This window comes from Gymnoscopelus microlampas (genome assembly GCF_963454915.1).
Source record: "Gymnoscopelus microlampas genome assembly, chromosome: 3".
Taxonomy (NCBI): Eukaryota; Metazoa; Chordata; class Actinopteri; order Myctophiformes; family Myctophidae; genus Gymnoscopelus; species Gymnoscopelus microlampas.
The window spans coordinates 2,800,371-2,825,481 of NC_139940.1; the positions used below are offsets into that span (position 1 = coordinate 2,800,371).

The 25,111-nt window shown below is 43.5% G+C and overlaps 1 protein-coding gene across 1 annotated transcript in view; it reads left to right on the plus strand.

Moving 5' to 3' along the window:
* The window catches only part of LOC311040641 (uncharacterized protein), a 41,960-nt gene extending 24,449 nt beyond the window's left edge, over positions 1 to 17,511 (plus strand). Inside the window, exons 6-15 of the mRNA XM_084050970.1 lie at positions 68 to 201; positions 912 to 949; positions 1,048 to 1,209; positions 3,881 to 3,993; positions 5,310 to 5,595; positions 9,940 to 10,050; positions 10,904 to 10,997; positions 11,930 to 11,970; positions 13,036 to 13,149; positions 16,770 to 17,511. Coding sequence (XP_083907096.1) covers positions 68 to 201; positions 912 to 949; positions 1,048 to 1,209; positions 3,881 to 3,993; positions 5,310 to 5,595; positions 9,940 to 10,050; positions 10,904 to 10,997; positions 11,930 to 11,970; positions 13,036 to 13,149; positions 16,770 to 17,251 — 1,575 coding nt within the window. The 3' untranslated portion in view covers positions 17,252 to 17,511. The remainder of the gene's footprint in view (positions 1 to 67; positions 202 to 911; positions 950 to 1,047; positions 1,210 to 3,880; positions 3,994 to 5,309; positions 5,596 to 9,939; positions 10,051 to 10,903; positions 10,998 to 11,929; positions 11,971 to 13,035; positions 13,150 to 16,769) is intronic.
* The last annotated feature ends 7,600 nt before the right edge of the window (positions 17,512 to 25,111 follow it).

The following is a 25,111-nucleotide window of genomic DNA, read 5'->3' on the forward strand; positions in this document are numbered from 1 at the left end:
TGTTTTTCAAAAGTAGTAGTAGTAGTAGTAGTAGTATTAATTAAAGGGTCATTCCGTCCCCATGCAGACCTCTCTGCTGTGTAAGGCCTCTCTGCACGCCGGGGTCACATCGGACGGCATGGGAGGTCGCGTCACCGTCAGCCGAGGTCGGAGTCTGACGCGCTACGAGTCGGCCTTCGCCAACGGGGTCCTGTCCAAGATGTACGTACACCTGTGTGTGTGTGTTTCTGAACTGTCTGTCTGTCTGTCTGTCTGTCTGACTCGCGTTGTGCTACCCCGATAAGGACGTCAGACAGATCACCAGGTGTCCAGAACAGAAAACCCAAGTATCTCTGTTTCTGTGTCTGTCTGTCTGTCTGTCTGTATCCCTTCTATGCCCACATGGACAGGGGTGCACATAACTGGTGCGCATGCACACCCAAAATAAATAATGTGCGGCAGACATATATATTTTTAAAGCAAACATTTTTTAACTGAAATCTGTTCTTCAGGGGGGCCCTGGAACAAAATATTTTGATGGGGGTCCGCGGCCAAATACATATAATTGTGGGGGTCCTTGACATGAAAAAGATGGAGCACCACTGATATAGAAACATACGCTTTTCAGAAAACTGTTGGGATTTAGGAGACATGTAGAATCGGCTTCAGGTCTCAATGGGTTAAAATGAGTTAAAGTGTGCCAATAATAATGAAGTACTATGATAAAGGGTACTAAGTACCCTGACAGCTAGTACTCGTTCAACAGGTACAATGCGTAATAAGCGAAGGGCCATCATTCCTAACGAGCCTACGCCTAGTATAGATAAATACAATGATCATTTTAAAGCTGCACTCTGTAACTTCCATGTCTTACCTGAGATTCTATTTTTGCTGTCCTGTATTTTAATTGTATTTGTTTATTTTTTTGGCAGGGGATCACTGTCTGAAAAGAAGCTGCTCTTCAAACAAGGTACAGAAATGATCAAACGGATCAAATATGTGTGTGTGGCTTCTCTACTACTGTAGAGTTCTGTGAAAGCCTCTCCTCTCTCTCTCTCTCTTCAACAGAATGCAACAGCAAACTGTCTGCCGCCGGTTTGAATTCCTCCTCTTCTCTGTGGGAGGAAGCGGGTCCGACGCTACACCGCTCCCCCCAGAACACAGAATCCCTGGCTCAGTTCCCCACAGACAGCACGGTGCTGGAGCTGGCAGATAAATCCATTATAACAGGTCAGTCCAAATTCATGACCTCATATCCTGTTCTGTTATAGCCTGGTAAAGCCCCTCCCTCCGGAAATCTCATTCATCATCATCATCATCATAACCTTTATTTCAACTCGGAATACAGTTGAGGGGCAGACCCTCATTTTCAATGTAGCCGAGATACAACAATTTTATCCACAGAGATACAAATATACAATTCCATGTCAAATATATTAAATTAAATAACAGAAGACAAAGAATACTCAAAATATACTCAACATATTTACCAGAACTAAAACAGATACATAAGAAAATTAATTAAAGCAGTTACAGTCTGAATTAAAAGTGTTGGAAACCATTGCCCTAAATTGACCCAAGGAAGGCAGTGATCTAATTTTTAGGGACTTCTGGAGCTCATTCCAAGTAGATGGAGCACGAACAGAAAATGCTGCTTTGCCTAGCTCTGTATGAGCAAATGGAACCTTAAGTGTTAGGAAATCACTTGAGCGGGTCTGGTAGGAGCTAGGGTTCTGCTCCAACATACCACAAATATAAGGCGGGAGCATACCTGAGATGGCTTTAAAAATGAAGAGATACCAGTGTTTATCACGCCTCTCAGAGAGAGAGGATAAGCTAGCGTTCCCATAAAGGGTACAGTGATGGGTGCCATAACTGTCACCAGTGACCCATCTTAAGGCAGAGTGGTATACTGTATCAAGGCGCTTTAAAATTGATGGCGCAGCAGTCCTATAAATAGTGTCCCCATAATCCAGGACAGACAGAAAAGTGGCTTCAATAATGTTTTTTTTACACGAAACCGGAAAGCATGCTTTATTTCTATAAAGAAAACATTTCCATTTGATTTCAGGAAGGAGTCTGGTATGAGAACCTACAGTATGTGTGTTTTTGGCTGTGGGCTGGAGTTGGGCGGGAGTAATACCGTTGACTGACAACCCCTTTCAGCCAATCAGCAGTTGTTCCCTTTCAGCCGATCGTTTTTTACCACCACCAGAGCCAACGTGACGCAACGGGACTTTTGAAAGGGCCATGCTGAAAATAGGTTGTCTTATTCGGATACGTGCGTGTCACTGCCCGCCCCTGACGGTTCTCAGATTTTTTTTTTTTAAATAGGCTCTGTCATGATTAATTGACCACATATATGAAGTTAAACAACTAAATCCTATCCGAGCGATATCTTAAAAGTAAATTTCCGTGCCTCAAAAAAGAAGTTTGAGAGCGTTTTGAAGTTTTAAAAGAGAGACGAAAACAGCGCACAGAAAACAATGGCTGCCGTTCCATTTTGGTCGGCTGCACTCGGATCCATTCGGGTTCTCTCGAACTCGCCCCCTGATTGGCCAACTTGCGCTGTCAATCACAGAATGATGAGTGAGGAGGGGCTTTAGAGGTTGATAGGCTCGTCCACTTGGTGGACGACGAAAAAAAGCCGTACAAGCCCTCATGCCAGACTCCTTCCTGAAATCAAATGGAAATGAGATTTCCGGTGGGAGGGGCTTTACCAGCTAGTTGTGTTAGCCTGCTGCGTTTTTTATGGATCCCACCGCAGCTCTAGGCAAAACCCGCTGTGATTGGCCAGTGGTGATGATGGTTTCTCCATGGACTATTTTCACCTGGACTTTTCAGAAAGGATAATTGTGTGTTGACATTTAGCGTGTTGTATTGCATGTTTCATAACGAAGTCTTCAAGTGTTTGCCAGTTCATGTTCATATAATATGAAATTAATTCTGGAAAATGACCAGTAGTAATGTCGGGTATACCGACAGTCAGTCATAAATAACTATGCCAGATCACTGGTGTGGTCTTATAAAAGTCAAATTGATAACATATTAACCCATTGAATCCCGGGGACGCATCTCTGTCATGTTGGATTTCTTTGGCTATTAACACAATGGGTGCCAAAACCGTATATATATATATATATATATATATATATATATATATATATATATATATATATATATATATATATGGTTTTGCAAAGGGTGCAAAAAGTGACGCGGAGTGCCAAAACCATAATGGTAGGGTTTTTGTGTCTTTTTGTTTTTTTCGTTTTTTTCCACACGGGAGGAGCTAGACCAGCTCTGGGATCACCCCTTGTGATGCTGAGAAGGAAGGGCCAGATGGATCACCGAAAAAAAAAAAACATGGCTCCCCATCCGCTTCCTGTCTATTTCCTTCTTTAAAACGTCTGTATCTCTGAATCTGTTTCCGGTGGGGAAAACCGGTCATGCGCGATGCACGATTGCTCCCCGTTGTAACTCGTGAGTGAAATGTTATTGTTCCAGGATGTAGCCAGGGTCATCGCGCTACATGAATGGAAGGTTTTTTTTAGGTGGATTTGCTCGTTGTGGAGTCTAGAGCGAGAGAGAGAGAGAGAGATTTTGTAAAAGATTCAGGCACCCAATGTGTTAAAAAATAGCAGATATACAACTTATAGATCTGCTATGTTAGAGAATTGTGAAAAGTTTTGCAAATCTTTGAAGAGAGAGAGAGAGAGATTTTTTTAAAGCAAACATTTATAACTGAAATCTTTGCTTCTGGGGGGAACAAAATATTTTAAAAATAGCAGATCCACAAGCTGCGTTCTGCGGAATTGAAAGGGTCAACCCAGTGTTCTCCACCACTCTCCGGCGTTGTAATGGTAGGACTCACTGACCACAATGTGTTTTCTGTCCTCAGGTATAATAACAGAGGGTTCAGCAGACTTCTACATAGAGTCCTACAGTCTGCTGTTCAGCAAAGACAGAAAGACATGGAAGGTCTACAAAGACGCCCCCAGTAAAGAAACAAAGGTACTTTACATACTGTACACCAAGTTAGTACGGTTAAAAAGTTACAGCTCTATATTGTGATAGTAATCATTGCTATAGAGTGTTTGTTCAGTAACAGTGTTAAATAGCTCTATATTGTGATAGTAATCATTACTATAGAGTGTTTGTTCAGTAACAGTGTTAAATAGCTCTATATTGTGATAGTAATCATTGCTATAGAGTGTTTGTTCAGTAACAGTGTTAAATAGCTCTATATTGTGATAGTAATCATTATAGAGTGTTTGTTCAGTAACAGTGTTAAATAGCTCTATATTGTGATAGTAATCATTATAGAGTGTTTGTTCAGTAACAGTGTTAAATAGCTCTATATTGTGATAGTAATCATTGCTATGGAGTGTTTGTTCAGTAACAGTGTTAAATAGCTCTATATTGTGATAGTAATCATTATAGAGTGTTTGTTCAGTAACAGTGTTAAATAGCTCTATATTGTGATAGTAATCATTGCTATAGAGTGTTTGTTCAGTAACAGTGTTAAATAGCTCTATATTGTGATAGTAATCATTATAGAGTGTTTGTTCAGTAACAGTGTTAAATAGCTCTATATTGTGATAGTAATCATTATAGAGTGTTTGTTCAGTAACAGTGTTAAATAGCTCTATATTGTGATAGTAATCATTGCTATAGAGTGTTTGTTCAGTAACAGTGTTAAATAGCTCTATATTGTGATAGTAATCATTATAGAGTGTTTGTTCAGTAACAGTGTTAAATAGCTCTATATTGTGATAGTAATCATTATAGAGTGTTTGTTCAGTAACAGTGTTAAATAGCTCTATATTGTGATAGTAATCATTATAGAGTGTTTGTTCAGTAACAGTGTTAAATAGCTCTATATTGTGATAGTAATCATTGCTATAGAGTGTTTGTTCAGTAACAGTGTTAAATAGCTCTATATTGTGATAGTAATCATTGCTATAGAGTGTTTGATCAGTAATAGTGTGCCACACAACGAGTTATCCCAAGTTTTTTCTGAATGCCTTCAGTGCCAAGAACGAAAAATCCTGAGTTAAAAAATTAAAAAAAACATTGCATTTTTTTATTTATTATTATTTTTTTGGAAAATAATGTTCAGAACCCAATATATTGTGATCCGAAGATTTGCTGCCCCATTCACTTCTTGTTTAACTTATTACTGAAAAAGGCTGCATCTCGGCTCCTGAGCACTTTGAAAAAAAAAATGTAATTGCTGGCACAGTATGAACATATTTTTTTATTTCATTGGCACTGAGAGAGTTAAGTAAAACATTTGCGTACTTTTTCCACCCCTCCTTGTTCCCCAGGTGTTTGAGGCCCATGCAGACGGCCACCTGAAAGTGCTGAACAGCCTGTTTCCTCCGGTGGTGGCTCGCTTCGTCCGCCTGCAGCCTCTGGCCTGGCACGACGGCCCCACCGCGCGGCGCCGCCGCCGCCCGCTGCCCCCGGGGCTCCTGCAGCTGCTGGGCTGCCCCGTGGGCAGGCTGGCACCCCCCCCACCACCACCCAGCAGGTTCACCACACCCCCCCCCAACAGGGTCATCATCACCCCGCCCCCCACCAGGGCCACGCCCAGACCACGCTCTGCAGGGGGTGAGCAGCATCACACACTCCGTCCGTCAACCTGCCTTATCTAGAGCATTGTGTTGATTTTGACAGCAAATTTTGATGTAGTTTTTAGTCCTATTTTACATTACATTACATTACAGTCATTTAGCACAGTGGTTTTCAACCTTTTTCGTGTCAAGGACCCCCAAATTGACACATATTAGCCCAGGGACCCCCATTTGAAAAGATATGCCAGGGACTCAACCATTTAGATTTCTTTGGGGTCCCAATCTACACTGTATCACCAGTGTTCATTTAACTCTGAGAGTGTACAAATGGAACCAAATGGACCCGTTAGGGTCCATTTGGTTCCATTTGTACACTCTCAGAGTTACAGACACATAAGGGTCCATTTGGTTCCCAATTATTCATTTGGCTGGGGACCCCCTGGAACCCCCTCAAGGACCACTGGTGGTCCCCGGACCACTGGTTGAAAACCACTGATTTAGCAGACGCTTTTATCCAAAGCCACTTACAATAAGTGCATTCAACATACAGTAGTAGGTAGGGAACGAAAACTACTAATCACCAGAAGTCTTAAAGGACGACTTCACCCATTTTCAACCTATCTTCATATAATAGGTCCTCACTAATACTCATGATAAAATGGTACCATTTTTTTCTACTCGGTCTGTGTCTCATAGGAGGGCTGTGGACAGTCCAGAAACCCGTCTACCAGTGACATCATCGTTAGGCATGATTTTTTTTCCCAAAAAGATTTCACATTTTGTATTTATATTTGTATTAACACGAGAACAATGGCTTCTTTTATTGCATTGCAACTTTCCAGGAATAGAAAGCCTGCAGTTGCTATTAGCTTGGATTCCCCATCGATGATGTCACTGGTAGACGGGACTCTGAACTGTCCACAGCCCTCCTCTGAGACACAGACCGAGTAGATTTTTTTTTTTACCATTTTATCATGAGTATTAGTGAGGACTAATTATATGAAGATAGGTTGAAAATCGGTGAAGTCGTCCTTTAAGTGCATTCTCTCTTCTAAAACAAGCAACTAAGAGTATACCTAGCACTAAGGTAAAAGTGCAATATATCAGCTACCTATTTCCTTAAACAGATGAGACAAAATAGGAAAATCAAATGAGCAAGAGCTAAAACAAATAAGTGTATCAACTGAACAAGATCCAATAAAACAATAAAACAAGAGTTCGTACAACTAGTTAACAACAAGTAGGCCAGGCAAAGAGGAAGGGTAGTGTTTCCTGAAGAGGTGGGTTTTCAGCCTGCGATGAAAGATGGGCAGTGACTCTGCCGTCCATTTTAGTCACCTGAATTGTTTTACTTTTAGTCTAGTTTTAGTCGACTAAATATCATTACATTATGGTCGACTAAATCTACAGTTGATTTAGTCGACTAAAATGTATGTTGGCGGTGCTTTGATGGCGTCGTAATGGCTGATTTTACACTTGATTGCATGCTGAAAATAGCAGATCTACAAGCTCACAACGCGTCGCGCTGCGACGCGTTGTGAGCTTGTAGATCTGCTGTTTTCAGAGCGCAAACACCCGAGCGCAACCAAACATAAAATAATTTGTCTTTTAGTTCTACTGGATCTCTTCTCCACTAGATCCCTCACTAACATTTCAGTCTAGTTTTTATTTGTTGATGAAATTGTCAATATATTTAGTCTTAGTTTTAGTCATCAGAGCTTAGTTTTTATTTAGTTTTTGTTTAGTTTTTGTTTAGTTTTTGTTTAGTTTTTGTTTAGTTTTCGTCAGTGAATAAAGGAAGTCGACGGACATTTTTCGTCATAGTTTTAGTCGACAACATCAACACTGATCTAGAGACAGCAGCATGTCCTGTTGACTCACACACTGCTGTTAGTTCAATGTTTAGTTTGTATGACCAGCTATCTTAACCCATGAAGACCTGGGGCCCATTCTACAAATTTCTTCTAAATCCGTAGTTCCTGCCACAAGGACCCCCAAAATGATATGTATTTGGCCACGGACCATCCCCCCCCCCCCCATCTGAAATGTTTTGTGCCAGGGACCACCCCAGAAGAGAAGATGTGTTAAAAAAACAACTTTCAAGATTTTCTAATTGATTTTCTAATTCTCTAAAAAACAAAAAAAAACAAATGTTATTTTAAGGTCATACTGTGTAGCTTGGCAATTGTACTCGTTACAGGGGATAGTAATCATATTACAGTAATATACGGTATCAGTAACGTGTTACTGTGTCAGAATCAGATTCTTTTTAATTTGTCACAGTTTACAGGCGTAAAGCTGTGGGTGAATTATTTTTTATCACTGACTAAAAACTGTATCTGGTGAAGTGGTCAAACAACACATTTATGTGGAACGGTTATTGTTAAAAATATGGCAATGAAAAATGACATAAAAAATGCTGTTATGGGAAAGGTTACACACTATAAATGTAACCAATCTACATCCTCAAAGTTGCATCACCCCTGATCTAGGCCAAACTGAGCATCAGAATGGGAAGGAGAGGTGATGTAGGTGACATCATGGTTGTTGGTGCCAAACAGGCTGGTCTGAGTATTTCAGAAACTGCTGAAACTACTGGGGTTTTCATGCACAACCATCTCTATATGGTTTACAGAGAATGGTCCGAAAAACTGTAAATATCCTGTCAGTGAGCAGCAGCAGTTCTGTGGGCAGAAATACCTTGTTGTTGCCAGAGTTCAGAGGAGAACAGTCAGACTGGTTGGAGCTGATTAGAAAGACAACAGTAAGTCAAACACAAGGTATTGATGCAGTAGAAGAGCATCTCTGAAAGCAGAACACGTCAAACCTTGAGACAGACGGTCTGCAGCAGCACAACACCACACCATGGTGACACTTCTGTCAGCTACTGTAGGAACAGGAAACTGAGGCTACAACAGACTCACCAGAGAGAGTGTAAAGTGTAGATTTATACTGTGACATTGGGATGGTAGAGTTTAGCCCCTGCTCCCTACAACATGACAGACCGGATGCATCCTGCCCTGTGTCTACGCTCCAGGCTGCTGCTGCTGTAATGATGGTGCGAGGCCAGCACACTTTAGACCCCTTGAGCATCTTGTTGAATCTATGCCAAGGATTAAGGCAGTTCTAAAGGCTAAATGGAGTTCAACCCGGTACTAGCGAGGTGATGAGAGAGTGTAATACTACTACACTGTGCAGTGGTTGGAGGTGGCCTCCCTTCTTTTGAAAAGTGTAGACCCTGGTGACGGGTGGGACATCCCCTGGACACGTTGGTTCCCCCTTGCGTGAGCGGTAGACGTTTGGTCTGGGGTTTGAATCCCGGTAAGGATAGGAAACCTGGGGATTGTTGCTTTAACTTCATTGTTTGGCAGCAGGTCTGAATGGAAAGCAGCACAAATGTCAGTGTGTTTCCCCAGGACTGTACCGTGAACTCTGAGAGTGTACAAATGGAACCAAATGGACCCGCCATTTGGTTACATTTGTACACTCTCCATATCATTTTGGGGGTCCTTGACATGGAAAAGTTGGAGCACCACTGATATAGAAATATACTGTTAGGATTTAGAAAACATTTATAGATATGTATTTGGGGCGTGGACCCCCATCTCAAAATGTTTTATTCCAGGGACCCCCCCCCCCCCCCCAGAAGCAAAGATTTGTGTGTCTTCTCCTCCACGTCATCAGTGCCCATACCCTGGGTGGGGTTGGCGAAAGGGCCTACTCTGTGTGGAGTCTGCATGTTCTCCCCGTGTCTCTCAGGGTAGTTAATACCCTCACAAAAACATGTACCGGTTGTAATCTTAGTCTCTATACTGCCTCCCCCTGGTCAGCCGGGGCGGCTGATGGAGGGGAAAGGAACTGGTTGGAATAACGTGTTCCTTCCACGCGCTACAGTACGTCCAACCAGGGAAACTCCCCCCTGTCAGGTGACAAGAAGGTCAGTTGGCTCTCATGCATTGAAGGAGGCATGAGCTCGACCCTGGGCTCCCTAGGCTGGTGGGGGGAGTGTAGTGCCCAGGATCACTTAGAAAATTGGCACCGGGTGAAAAAAGGGTTACAAAATCGAGGGATACAGATTATTTTACTTTTTTTTTTAAAAAGAAGCAAGGATTTGAGCTACTAATGTTCACTTAAAAAATATATTAAATTCAAATTTTCACGATTTTTCAAAAATAGCAGATCCACAAGCTCATAGTGCTGCACTCGGTGCCGCGCTATGAGCTTGTAGATCTGCTATTTTTGAACAGCCAAATAAATCTTAAAATGTTATTCACAGATTGAATGGGTTATAACACAGGATTTATATTGTGTGCTGGTCTACAGAATCCACGGCTCTGTTGTATTAACACCAGACGTCCTGTTTGTGTGACTGTGTTTCCAGACACGCCCCCGCTCAGAGGTAACATCAGCAGCACAGCACGGCCCCCCAACACCTCCCCCCCCGCCCCCCCGCCCACAGGGGGTCCCATCGTGGTGAGGGACACCAGCCTCAGTACGTATCAGCTTTAACCTTCTATAACTTCAGTACGTATCAGCTTTAACCTTCTATAACTTCAGTACGTATCTGCTTTAGGGGCAGTGGTGTAAAGTAACTAAGTAACTTACTCAAGTACTGTACTTAAGTACACTTTTGAGGATTTTTTTCTTCTCTCGAGTATTTCCAATTTCCAATACTTTTACTTCTACTCCATTACATCTCAGAGGCAAATATTGTAGTTTTACTCCACTATAATTATTTGAAAACTTCAGTTACTAGTTACCCTATATACATTTCAGCCACTTGAAAATAGCCGATCTACAAGCTCACAATGCGTCGCGATGCGACGCATTGTGAGCTTGTAGATCGGCTATTTTCAAATGATGTTTATACATTTTGAAAACCTGAAATGGGACATTCTGCATGATGAGTACTTTTACTTTTGGTACTGGTAGTACATTTTGATGCCAATACTTTTGTACTTTAACTCAAGTACATTTTGAATTTTGGACTATTTTTATATTGCAGTATTGATACTTTTACTAAGTTAAAAAATGTGAGTACTTTGAATATCATGTCCATAGCGCTCCTACACAGCGTGACGCCTGAACTAATATCTTCAAATTGGTATTCATCTGCAGCAATTATTGATAATGTAGAGTTTTTTAAACCCTTATTTTAACTTTTGTGACACTTCTTTGAACAATTTCACAACACCTTAAGAACAAAGGATGAAAGAGTCTGTGTCATGTTTTAACACCGTTTTTTACGTCACAATAAAAGCACATTCCTGACTACAGGAAGTGTTTACTCTGTCGCCTGACTGACTCATTGCGCTCTGATTGGTCGGCCTCTTTCCCCCTTGCAGGTTCCAGTCAGCCAATGATAGTAGCAGTGGGCGTGGTCCTGGGGCTGGTGCTGTGCATCAGCTGTCTGCTGGCAGGAGTCTGGTGGAAGAGAAGGTAATCTCACCTCAACACACAACGTCTTTGATTCATAGTGGCCCGGGACGCTGGCCTAGCTCTGATGTAGCCTGACAGCGCATTGCGGGTTCGAGTCCCGTTCCGGACGATCGTTGCTGCATGCAGTGGCGTAAAGTAAATGTTTTACTGAAGTAAAAGTATCAATACTGCAGTGTATAACACAGGAGTACTCATTGTGCAGAATGCTCCATTTCACAAGTTCAAAATGTATGAACATCTTTTGAAAACAGCAGATCTACAAGCTCACAATGCGTCGCATTGTGAGCTTGTAGATCTGCTGTTTTCAAATGGCCGAAATGTATATAGGGCTGAAGTGGTTAATGTATGTTTTGTGATAGTAATCTAAATCTGTAAAGTAACTAAAGCTGTCAAATAATTGTACTGGAGTAAAAGTACAATATTTGCCTCTGAGATGTAGTGGTAAAAGTACTGAAAATGGGAAATACCCCAGTAGAGTAAAAGTTCCTCAAAAGTGTAGGAAACAGCGAGTACATTTACTCAAGTACTGTACTTACAGTACTTGAGTAAATGTACTCGCTGTTTCCTTTCATCCACTGTACACTATCAATGAGAAAGGCAGAAAAGCCCCCCCAAAAAAATAAGCAGAAATTCATAATTGAAATCAGTGGTTCTCCAACTTTGTTCATATCAAGGACCACCAAAAATTATATGTATTTGTCCGCGGACCCCCCCATCTCAAAATAATTTGTTCCAGGGACCCCCAGAAGCAAAGATTTGAGTTAAAAATGTACATATATATATTCAAAGATTTGCACACATTCACGATTTAAAATTTTCTTCAAAAATAGCAAATCAGTCTGGTGCAGTATAATCATTGTGCTTTGTCCCTGTTCTGTTCAATAAATAAACACAGACATGATTTTAATACATTCTCCATCTTTCCCGTTCAGGAAACAGGCTGCACAGATGAAGACCTATTCCTTAGCCAAAGGTAAACAAAGCACTCCTCTACATTCCAATGGCTTCACTTCCACGCGTGTTTGTGTGTGTGTGTGTGTGTGTGTGTGTGTGTGTGTGTGTGTGTGTGTGTGTGTGTGTGTGTGTGTGTGTGTGTGTGTGTGTGTGTGTGTGTGTGTGTGTGTGTGTGTGTGTGTGTGTGTGTGTGTGTGTGTGTGTGTGTGTGTGTGTGTGTGTGCGTGCGTGCGTGCGTGCGTGCGTGCGTGCGTACGTGCGTGCGCGCGTGTGCGCGCGCGTCCTAGCACGTGCCATAGCATTGACGACCTTGCAGTCTTAAGCAAAGTTTAAAATATAATTTAGATCCATGGTTCTCAAAGTGGGGTCCGGGGACCCCCAGGGGTCCTTGAGTGGGTTCCAGGGGGTACCCAGATAAATGTTGGATAGTTAGTAACCAAATGGACCCTTATGTTGCTGTAACTCTGAGAGTGTACAAATGGAACCAAATGGACCCTTACGGGTCCATTTGGTTCCATTTGTACACTCTCAGAGTTATGGTGGTCCGTGGTCTAATGCAGGGGTTCATACATCAGCTATTTTCCAAAAATCTTGATATTCTTTGAAAATGTTTGAATATTTTTTACATTTTTAACACCACATCTGGAACTATTTTCAGATGGGGGTCCGCGACCAAATCCGCATTCATTTAGGGGTACTTGACCTGAACACGTTTGAGAACCACTGATTTAGATAACATGTTATTCAGACAAAATGCCAGGTTCATTTATAGACCTGCATCCTATAGAGTGTAGTTTCAATGTACAGATTAAATACTTTTTTATATTCTACTGTTTAGACTGATGATAGCTTCTTGGTTTGGTTTTGGTACCTATGATGATCAAGATTACTATTACCTTGTGTTTACCTTTAAGTCGCTCTGAAGGACGTCTGCTAAATACTGTGTGTGTGTGTGTGTGTGTGTGTGTGTGTGTGTGTGTGTGTGTGTGTGTGTGTGTGTGTGTGTGTGTGTGTGTGTGTGTGTGTGTGTGTGTGTGTGTGTGTGTGTGTGTGTGTGTGTGTGTGTGTGTGTGTGTGTGTGTAGCTGGCTGTCAGAGTTTCCAGGGGAAGGGTCTCTCCTCCTGCCCGCACTCAGAGCTTATCTCCTACCCTCTGGAGCGCGGTGTCCATGACAGCCTGCCCAGACCCCCCCTCAATGGTAAGAATGTGCACACAATTCAATTTCAATTCAAAGGGCTTTATTGGCATGAGAAAACATACGTTTACATTGCCAAAGCAAAAAGCACAATACAACAATACAGCAATACAATCAAAACAAAAAATGTACATTTGAAAGTCAGAATCTTCAATAGATCAATTTCTATGTACCAAGATCACTGCACACACACGCACGCACGCACGCACGCACGCACGCACGCACGCACGCACGCACGCACGCACGCACGCACGCACACACACACACACACACACACACACACACACACACACACACACACACACACACACACACACACACAGCCTCTCAAAGGTAAGAATGCACTCTCTCACACACACACACACACACACACACACACACACAGACAGACAGACAGACAGACAGACAGACAGACAGACAGACAGACAGACAGACAGACAGACAGACAGACAGACAGACAGACAGACAGACAGACAGACAGACAGACAGACAGACAGACAGACAGACAGACAGACTCACTCACAGAGGTTTGAGTTACTATACTCATGAGGACATCAACATTTTAAGAGTGATTTTATGAATGGCATTTCTTGTATTGCCATTTGAACCTTAAGCCTAAAGCCAAACAAAATGCTACAATCCCACACAAGGCGTCGCAGTCAGCTTGTAGATCACACAGTCAGCTTGTAGATCACTCAGTCAGCTTGTAGATCACTCAGTCAGCTTGTAGATCACACAGTGAGCTTGTAGATCACTCAGTGAGCTTGTAGATCACACAGTGAGCTTGTAGATCACTCAGTGTAAATCAGGCATAAGTCTATTATCTCTAATCCCTAACCCTACCCTGTAAAATGTCTAAACCCTAAACTGAATCTTTTTATGATTGTGAACGTATTTCTAAGAAATAAATTCAACCATAAAACAACCATTCTTCTGAACGTCTATTTCTCATGTTCTACTATACTTGTGGGGACATGTGGTCCTCACAAGGATAGTGATACAAACACCCTCTCAATGGTAAGAATTTACACACACACACACACACACACGAAGTCAGTGAATAGTAAGTGAATCCATCGCTGCGCTTGAATCTGTCGGTAGCCGTGTTGACAACCCGTGCACATTGGTTACAAGTGGGTGTGCTATCAGATCAGGAAGCAGGCCGCGCTTTACCCAATCAAATGTAGTGGGCGGGATTTACGTGTGTGCCGTTCGTTCCCCACTAGAAACAAACCGAAACTCATGTAACAATAGCGTCCTCGGAGCAGACAAAACCACTGAAAGTTAGTAACATTTTAACTAGCTCTTTCATCATAGAAACAGGTGGGCTTATAACCAAAACCATCCATGTTCTCTGGGAGAAGTGGTGTTAGTGTTCCGTGGAGAAATATTGTTAGTGGGAATGTAAACATAGTCGCACCACCGGAAGTGGAGCGCTGAAGGCAGACCAAAACCCCGGTTTCCCTGAGCACGGGTCGTCCGTTCAGCTCCGCCCAGAGCCAAGTGAATAAGTAAAAATCACACCCAGTGTGAAGAGTGTGGTGCCTTTGAAAGTGTAACTGGTTGCATCCGCAACAATCAGCAACATATTGTCACGTGTCACGTGAAACTTGACCAATCAGCTTCACGTGACGGACATACGGACGGACGGACTTACGGACACACGGACAAAGTCAAATGTAGGAGTGGTTGGCACCACTCAAAAAACAGCAGAGGGCGCTGTTTTTACTTTTTATTTGGCGATGGGTTCCCAGATTGCTGAGGACCAAATATATTATTTATATATATATATATATATATATATATATATATATATATATATATATATATATATATATATATATATATATTTAAAAGAAAGTATTAAGTATTAATAATTAATATAAATCATGCTTCTCGATTCCAACCGTAACATGTTCTCAAGTACTGTACTGTCACGGCTGAGAGGTTTTCCTCTCTCTCTCTCTCTCTCTCTCTCTCTCTCTCTCTCTCTCTCTCTCTCTCTCTCTCTCTCTCTCTCTCTCTCTCTCTCTCTCTCTCTCTCTCTCTCTCTCTCTCCCTCTCTCTCTCTCTCCCCCCCTCTCTCCCTCTCTCTCTGTGGGTCGTCCATTCTTCCCCCTTGCTCGCCCTGTCACCCGGCTACACTATAAACATTCCTTTCTCTGCTCCACAGAGCGGCTCTGAAAGAAAGACAGCCTTTAATTGGAGCTGGAGAAAGGCCACTCTGAGCCTCTTCTACCCCCCTCCCCCACCCTACCCTTCCTACCCCCGCCCGGGGGGGGGGGGGGGGGTGACTGAGAGGTCCAGTGATCCACAGGACAGCGGGCCAGTGGCTAAGACAATCACAGCCCCTCACTAAAGGCCTGTCTAATTAAAATAGCTCCCGCTCCGAGGTGCCCTCTGGGCTCGGGGGTGAAAATCTAAGCACACCCCCCACACACACACACACACACACACACACACACACACACACACACACACACACACACACACACACACACACACACACACACACACACACACGTCAAGTGGTCTGCCCCCCCCCCTCGGTCAGCTCATGAAGGGACTCTAACAGTAGGACTGGGGACACGTCCAACACTCTACTGTCATGGAAGATTTACACTCAAAGGAGTCTGTCTGTCTGTCTGTCTGTCTGTCTGTCTGTCTGTCTGTCTGTCTGTCTCTCCCTCTGTCTCTGTCTGTCTGTCTGTCTGTCTGTCTGTCTGTCTGTCTGTCTGTCTGTCTGTCTGTCTGTCTGTCTGTCTGTCTGTCTGTCTGTCTCTCCCTTTGTCTGTCTGTCTGTCTGTCTCTCCCTCTGTCTGTCTCTCCCTCTGTCTGTCTGTGTGCCTGTCTGTCTGTCTGTCTGTCTGTCTGTCTGTCTGTCTGTCTGTCTCTCCCTTTGTCTGTCTGTCTGTCTGTCTGTCTGTCTGTCTGTCTGTCTGTCTGTCTGTCTGTCTGTCTGTCTGTCTGTCTGTCTCTCCCTCTGTCTGTCTGTCTGTCTGTCTCTCCCTCTGTCTGTCTGTCTGTCTGTCTGTCTGTCTGTCTCTAGTGTAAAGTAGGCATGTTGTTATGTAATGCTCTCTGCTCTTTCACAGTAACATGAGTCAATGATCTACTCATGTAGGGAGATGTTATTGGGGTCGTTTACTGATGGGAATGGCAGAAGGTTAATTAAGCCTCTTTGGAGGGAGAGGGGGTAAAAACATAAGCAGACTAGAAAATGTGCTCCTCGGAGCACAGGTCTCCTCCGCCAGTACTGTTCCTGATTAATCCTGTCTTACCTCACTTCAACAGATATAGATGATCTTTTGAAGTGACACACCTATTTATAGGATCTCTATTTCATCATGCGTCTCGCTAGCCAATCAAAGCACACCCTTTCAACATATTGTCACGTGTCACCACGTGAAGCTTGACCAATGTTAGCTTGGTGGACACACGGAAGGACGAGAACGAAAACATAGTTTCCTGGCGGAGACAATAAAACAAAGCAATATTATAAATGTTCATCTCTCCCTTCTCTATCTTTGTCTCTCTCTCTCTCTCTCTCTCTCTCTCTCTCTCTCTCTCTCTCTCTCTCTCTCTCTCTCTCTGTCTCTCTCTCTCTCTCTCTCTCTCTCCAGACTATGCAGAGCCCGACATGGCGGCCGTGGTCGCGGCTGCAGCAGCGGCGGCGGGGGCGGCGGCGGGGGCGGGACAGAAGGTGGTCTCGACGTTCCGCCCCGCCCCCCTGGAGGAGGGCTACACCACGCCCTTCACCTTCAACCACTACGACACGCCCGGCACCCTGCTGCTGGGCCCGCCCGAGTACGCCGAGCCCCTCCCCCCCGAGCCCGAGTACGCCACGCCCTTCAGCGAGCAGCAGCAGCAGCCCTCCCCGGCCGCCGCCGGCGGCCCCCCCGAGCCCCCTAAGATGGCCGCCGCCCACAACAACACCACCCACCAAGGACATCCTGCGGTAAAACCTGCATCGTATGACTGCCCCTCCCACCGAGTGCTGTCCAACGGCTACTGCACCCCGTCCACGCATGGCCACGCCCACAGCCACGCCCACAGCCACGGCCACGCCCGGCCGCCCAGCGCCATCTACGCCGAGCCCCAGTGAGGAGCCACGCCCCCGAACCCGGGCAGAGAAAAGACTCTCTTTGAGCGGCGCTTTAAAGCGTCATGGACTCCAGGCGGACGCGGAATTGTGGCGTTTTTTGTTTTATTCCATGATCTAACCCAGGGGTCTTCAACAGGGGGTCCGGGACCCCCAGGGGGTCCTCAGAGTTACTACAGGGGGTCCGCCAAAACTTTGTGTGATATGATTTTTTTTTTTTTACATTAACCACTTGAACCGTAGCATCTCTTTTCTGAGGAGAACTTTAGCCAAAAATAGCAGATCTACAAGCTCACAACGCCTCGCAGCGCGAGGCGTTGTGAGCTTGTAGATCTGCTATTTTTGGCAAAGAGTTATAGGTGTGTAGAGGGAAAAGAGAGCAGCAAAGGTTTATCTGAAACACAATTTTATAAAATACAGGGGGGTCCCTGCTTCATCTCTCTCTCAGCTAGGCGGGTCCTTGGCCTGAAAACGTTGAAGACCCTCTTCTAACCTCTACTAACGGCGATACAAACAGACTGTAATGAGACTCGTGGACTCATAGGTTTGGCGTCCAGGACGTTTTTGTGGGGAGACGGCAGTATGCAGTGAACGATGTCTCTTCAACTCTTTGACTGCCAGAGTGATAGAGTAATAGTGTGTGCCACCACTGCCGGAGAAAAAGAGCCGTTTGACTGAACCTTTGATAAATCAGGGAATATTCTCCGTGACCTCCGTCCGCACGACATCGCACGCACAGGGTTGTCGTAGTATAGGGGGGGGGAATAGCCGCACGGGGTAATCCCTTGCACAGCTTTGACCGTTTGAATACGGAGATATAGGCATTTTTCCCACAGGAAGTAAACAAGCCGTTTTTTTTTTTACTTCCGGGTCAATTCCGGGTCTGACGTCATCAGGCAGTGAAAGCATCATTCATACGGTTGATAGCGGCGCCACCTGGTGGAAAACTCTTTTCCAACCCCTGAAAACACCGTGTGCCGTCTAAACGGACGGCACGCGTCTGATACTTTATTTTGCCGTTTTCTGTAGAGACCGTTGTGGTGTAAACGAGGCCTCAGAGTCACTCTGCTGCTCCGGCACCGTGCTTCTCAAACTGTTCTGGGCTTCAGTCCCCTGATTTATCAATCTACCCCCCCGTTACAATCTACCCCCCCGCCCCCTTACTGCAAGATGCAGTTACCCTACTGCATCTTGCAGTGCGAAAATAAAGGACGCTTCACCGGCGCATTTCTATGTTTTAGCGCTCCTTTAGCAGCCGCTGCTTCTAAATTTCCCCCTTTTTCGCAGATCTGTCTTCTTTCACTTCATCCACGCCATTTGGTGCCCCCCCCCTCAAGGTTGGTGCCCTGTGCTTCAGCCAGGCCTGATGATGCTATGAACTAAAGATAACCCACCTGCTTCCTTAGCAGATTTATTTTAAGACATTACATTTTTAACATGAAAAAGAAAAAAAAAACATAAATTAAAAACAAAATCAAACATCATAACAATATAAATAAATCAAACAAATTCCTTCTGTAAAAAAAATATAGTTTGGGTCACGAGGACACATCAAATGTATGTTTTGTTGGGTCTGGCTTTGGGAAGCCCCTGTCGGCCCTCTGTAGCTCAATGCACTGTCAAATAGTGAGTGTTCATTAACACTCTGAGAGAGTGGAACAAATGGAACCAAATGGACCCGTAACTCTGAGTTGATTGAACACAGTGGATTTGTCTTGTGTGACAGACGCCCCGACCTGGAGCCATTCTGCACATTTCCATCCAATAACATGCAACTGTTACATGATGCATACATGTATTTTTTTTACATATACATATATATATATATACTGTATATAACTTGTACTGTATGATGCAAAATGAAAAAGTCTAACTACAGTATGTCTGAGATCTTGTGTTTATTAATGCAAAGTTTATGTTGAATCACAGACTGCACTTTCCACACAACACAGAATTATAATACAGCTCTGTCAGTGGTGGAGAAAGTACTCAAATTCTTTACTTAAGTAAAAGTACCAATACTGCAATATAGAAATACTCTGTTTACAAGTAAAAGTCCGGAATTCGAAAGTACAAAAGTATTGGCATCAAAATGTACTTAAAGTACTAAAATGTTTGAAAATAGCAGATCTACAAGCTCACAACGCGTCGTGATGCGACGCGTTGTGAGCTTGTAGATCGGCTATTTTCAAATAGCCTATGTATGAAATGGGGCTAAAGTGGTTAATGTGCGTTTCATAATATCATTTATATCTGAAAAGTAACTATAGTAACTAAAGTTTTCAAATAATTGTAGTGGAGTAAAATTATAATATTTGCCTCTGAGATGTAGTGGGGTAGAAGTAAAATTATTGGAAATTGGAAATACTCAAGTAAAGTACAAATACCTCAAAATTGTGCTTCAAATGGAATAGACTTCTGAAAAGTCTATTTTACAGATTTTCGTTTCAGAACCTAAATAAAAAATTGCTTCATTTTTTAACTTGTCTTGTCTCCCGCAATATCTGGAAAATGCTCAATTTTTCTGATATTCTGATTAGTATTTCTATAATCTGAGCTTCAATTGGAAGTGACTATTTGAAAAATGAAGCAATTTTTTATTTAGGTTCTGAAACGAAAATCGGTAAAATAGACTTTTCAGAAGTCGATTCCATTTGAATCTCAGATTATACTAAGTTCCCCCGACCCACACGTCTCTGCTTCTGGTGACTGATATTGTCCTTCTAATGAATGTTAGAGTCATTAAAACACACATCTCTGCTTCTGGTGACTGATATTGTCCTTCTAATGAATGTTAGACTCATTAAAACACACGTCTCTGCTTCTGGTGACTGATATTGTCCTTCTAATGAATGTTGGACTCATTAAAACACACGTCTCTGCTTCTGGTGACTGATATTGTCCTTCTAATGAATGTTAGACTCATTAAAACACACGTCTCTGCTTCTGGTGACTGATATTGTCCTTCTAATGAATGTTGGACTCATTAAAACACACGTCTCTGCTTCTGGTGACTGATATTGTCCTTCTAATGAATGTTAGACTCATTAAAACACACGTCTCTGCTTCTGGTGACTGATTGCGACCGTAGGTCGCACTTACTACAGAAAGCTGCTCCAGGTGTCCGTCCGTCACTCCGTCACTCCGTCACACACGTCACACTTTTGCCCTGCTCATATCTCCGCACCCATTGCCCCGATCCATGCCACATTTTGCACACACACTCCTTACCTGCCAAACTACACACAAACAATCCCTCCTTTCCCCTATAAACACACATTGTTTGTGGGGGGCAAGCCCCCGAGTTACGGCATTTTATGTGAGCTGCAGTGGCAGGGGGTCCTCCACTGGGGGCGCCACCACTTTTGCATCCGTTCTGGAGCACCAGGAGTGGGTGGTCCCCGGGAATGCCCCGTGAGCAGCCCCGTTGGGGTGGTCATTTGGTAATTTGTCCACATGTGCTCATTTTTTACACTTGGGGGTCCCCGAGGCAGCTGGGGGTCCCTGGAGCTCCGGGGGTCCTTGGAGGGTGTAGTTTGGCAGGTAAGGAGTGTGTGTGCAAAATGTGGCATGGATCGGGGCAATGGGTGCGGAGATATGAGCAGGGCAAAAGTGTGACGTGTGTGACGGAGTGACGGAGTGACGGACGGACACCTGGAGCAGCTTTCTGTAGTAAGTGCGACCTACGGTCGCAACAAGGGCACAGAAATGTGGCAGTCATAGGGGTCTTAAACGTTTTCAGGCCAGGGACCCCCGTTGGGGAGTGGTACAGCATATATTGTATAATGCAGGGGTCTTCAACGTTTTCAGGCCAAGGACCCCCTAGCTGAGAGAGAGAGATGAAGCAGGGACCCCCTCTATATTGTATAGAATGGTGTTTCAGATATACTTTTGCTGCTCTTTTCTCCCTCTACACCTATAACTCTTTGCCAAAAATAGCCGATCTACAAGCTCACAACGCCTCGCACTGCGAGGCGTTGTGAGCTTGTAGATCTGCTATTTTTGGCTAAAGTTCTCCTCAGAAAAGGGATGCTAGGGTTCAAGTGGTTAATATAAAAAAAGAAAAATCATATCACACAAAGATTTGGCGGACCCCTGTAGTAACTCTGAGGACCCCCTAGGGGTCCCGGACCCCCTGTTGAAGATCCCTGGTATAATGTATAGCATTGTGTTTCATATGTATAGACATACGTACCATGTTGTGCATTCAAGCTATTCAAATAATAGATTAATATATTCATTCATATCCACTGCCATTAGTAAACATACTTTACTAACTGAGAAGAATGTAATACTATCAACAATCTACCACACTTTAAGTATATTTTGATGCCGATACTTTTGTACTTTTACTCAAGTACATTTTCATTCCCAGACTTGTACTTGTTTCTACAATTGCAGTATTGATATAATTGATTCATTGATATTCATTGTTAAATAAATATTATTATTATTATTATTATTATTATTATTATTATTATTATTATTATTATTGCTGTTATATATTTCGCTAACTTCTTCTCTTTAACTTTTAAATGAGTGAAATGACGTTTGCATTGAAAACAAATGTATCTATTTTTGGTTCGTGCGCATGTGCGTGCTTGTAATAGTGTGTGTGTGCGTGTGTGTGTGCGCGTGTGTGTGCGCGCGTGTGTGTGTGTGTGTGTGTGTGTGTGTGTGTGTGTGTGTGTGTGTGTGTGTGTGTGTGTGTGTGTGTGTGTGTGTGTGTGTGTGTGTGTGTGTGTGTGTGTGTGTGTGTGTGGGGAAGGGGGGCGGGGCTTGTGTCGTGTTCGTGTCGTGTTTGTGTGTGCACGTCATAGAGTTGTTTGGGTGCGTGCGCATGTGCGTGCGTGTAACAGCGTGTGTGTGAGGGCATTCCCGGGGATGCCCTCTCGCATGTACGCATGTCTGCTTGTCAGACCAATCACAGCCCTTGTTGTTTTGTCCCGCCCCTTAAATCCACCGTTCCCGCAGAGCTCGGCTCAGTTCTCAAGGTTTACAGCGGATGCTAGGTCGCTCGATACTAGGTCTCTCCGGTCGATGATAGATTACTATTGGAAACTGTTATACTTGATTTCGGTTCATATATCACTGATCTACTTTCATTTCGTCGTCTTTTGTCTGAGGTGAGTAATATTACTTGATATATACTTTTTTCCCGCCTTTATTGCTTTATTTTTATTTTTTCCCGCCTTGTTTGTACTACATGAACGTTCAGATTTCAAACACAGTTTTTTACCCCATGGCCACGGATGTTATAATTATGTACGGGCCCTCAGAAGTAGCCGTATCTTCCGTATTGTTCAATAAAAACGCATCTTAATCCGATCGGTGGCCATTTGCTCATAGCTGGCACAGTCTATCAGCGTGCAGTACACCTACCAACCGATGGGTAATGCAGTTGAAAGCATACGGCGGACATGCTGAGAAAATGGCCACCGATCGGATTAAAATGCTTTTTATTGAACAATACTGAAGACACGGTTACTTCTGAGGGCTCGAACAGAATTGTCACATCCGTGGCCATGAGGTAAGAACTTTATATTTGAAATTTGAACGTTTATGTACATGTACGGGCCTTAAATGAATTAAGTGCAAACGCCAGGTTACGTTTGTTTCAGGCCCCAGGACTCTGTTGGTTTGTTTTCTTAAACTTATGTCACAATCGACCTGTCCATAACAATTCATTATACAACGCAGAATGCAGCTTTTAATCAACATGGCATTTGTTATATCTTGTCTGTTAAAATTGAGCTTGTAGATCTGCTAAAACTAACTTTAAGCAGCCTCTGAAACTGGGTTAAAAACAACCTAGGCTAACCAGTGCTAACGGCTATAAACGTATGCCTACAACTTCCGCATGGCAGTGACGTAAATGATTACATTATCAACAGTATTGCTATCATGTTTATGTATTTACCAGGGACACAGTGCACATTAATCAACATGTTGGTTTTCACATCCGTGTAATGAACCAGAGTTAGCCAGAAGCTAGCTTTCATCTGTAGTCCCTGAGCAGGCTGTTAACAGTGGTGATATAACTCATTGGTTCTCACAGTGGGGTCCGGGGACCCCCAGGGGTACTTGAGGGGGTTCCAGGGGGTCCCCAGCTAAATGATGGATAGGAACCAAATGGACCCTTATGGGTCTGTAACTCTGAGAGTGTACAAATGGAACCAAATGGACCCTAACGGGTCCATTTGGTTCCATTTGGACACTCTCAGAGTTACATTAACATTGATTTTACAATATAAATTGGGGTCCCAGAGATATAAATGCCATTAAATGGGGGTCAATAGCCTAATGGATGTCAAACTGGGGGTCCTTTGAAGTTAAAATGGTTGAGAATCACTGTTAGAGAGCCGTAAAACCCTTCTCTTATTGGGGTCCCTGGCTTATCTTTTCAAATGGGGGTCCGTGGGGTAATAAGCGTCTATTTGGGGGTCCTTGACATGAAAAAGTTTGAGAACCACTGGTATAGAGTAACACAAGTTTAACGCTAGAAGGAGATGCTGTTGTAATTTGACTGTTTTACTAGCAGTAGTCTCGCGTAGCCAGACCCCACAGAAAATGAAAAACAGCGACCTCTGCTTTTCTGATATTCTGTGGAGTCTGGCAGGAGTATAATGTTAGACTAGAGCGCAGGGAAACACCGGTTTCATGTCTGCCTATAGCGCATCACTTCCGGTTGGTGCGACCATGTTTTCATTCCCACTAACAATATTTCTACACGGAACACTAACACCACTTCTCCCAGAGAACATGGATGGTTTTGGTTATAAGCCCACTTGTTTCTATGATGAAAGAGTAATTTAAAATGTGAATATCTTTCCGTGGTTTTGTCCGCTCCGAGGACGCTATTGTTAAATTAGTTTCGGCTAGTTTCGAGGGGGGGAGGGTGGATCATGGTGGATGGACATGTGAATCCCGCCCACTACATTTGATTGGGTAAAGCGCGGCCCACTTCCTGATCTGAAGGCACGCCCACTTTTAGCCAATGCGCACTGGTTAGGACGAACCGCTCCGACAGATTCCACCGCAGGTCGGAATCTGTTCTTGAGAGATTATACTAGCAGTAAATAGACATTCATTTGACGCACTGTTTGGTTCAACAAGTGTTTATCTGCACCGAGCATTGTACTGGGTTGACTAATGTTAGAGGACGCCATGGCTTTGTTGTTTGTTGTTGTTTCTCTCGCTGAACCTGGCAACTTGCCATGTCCGCTTATTGTAAGCGGATGGTCGCGCTTCTTTTGGGGCTTGTTTTGGGGTTGAAAAGGACCGTAATGAGAGTAGACGGTACACGGTCGGTCGTACCGTGTCGGTCGCGCATGCGCGCCACTCTCAATTGTATATTAGGATCATCATATTTATGATTATGTGCCCACATTTGCCTCTAAATTGTGGAGAAAATGTCGATGCGGAACCAAACTGTCAAGCAATTGTTTCCGCCCAGACACGTTTCACTGTCGCACATGTCGAAAATAGCAGATCTACAAGCTCACAACGCGTCGCGCTGCGACGCGTTGTGAGCTTGTAGATCTGCTATTTTCAAATAGACTGTGTATAAAATAAGGCTAAAGTGGTTAAGGTATGTTTTATAATGTAATACTTTATATCTTAAAAGTAACTAGTAACTAAAGTTTTCAAATAATTGTAGTGGAGTAAAAGTACAATATTTGCCTCTGAGATGTAGTGGAGTAGAAGTAAAAGTATTGGAAATTGGAAATACTCAAGTAAAGTAGAAATACCTCAAAATTGTAGGCAAATAGGTTTTATAAAATGTTCATGAATAGGAATTAATATTCACATTTATATTCATGAATAACTTTGGTTAACTAGAACACTGACCTGACTTACGTG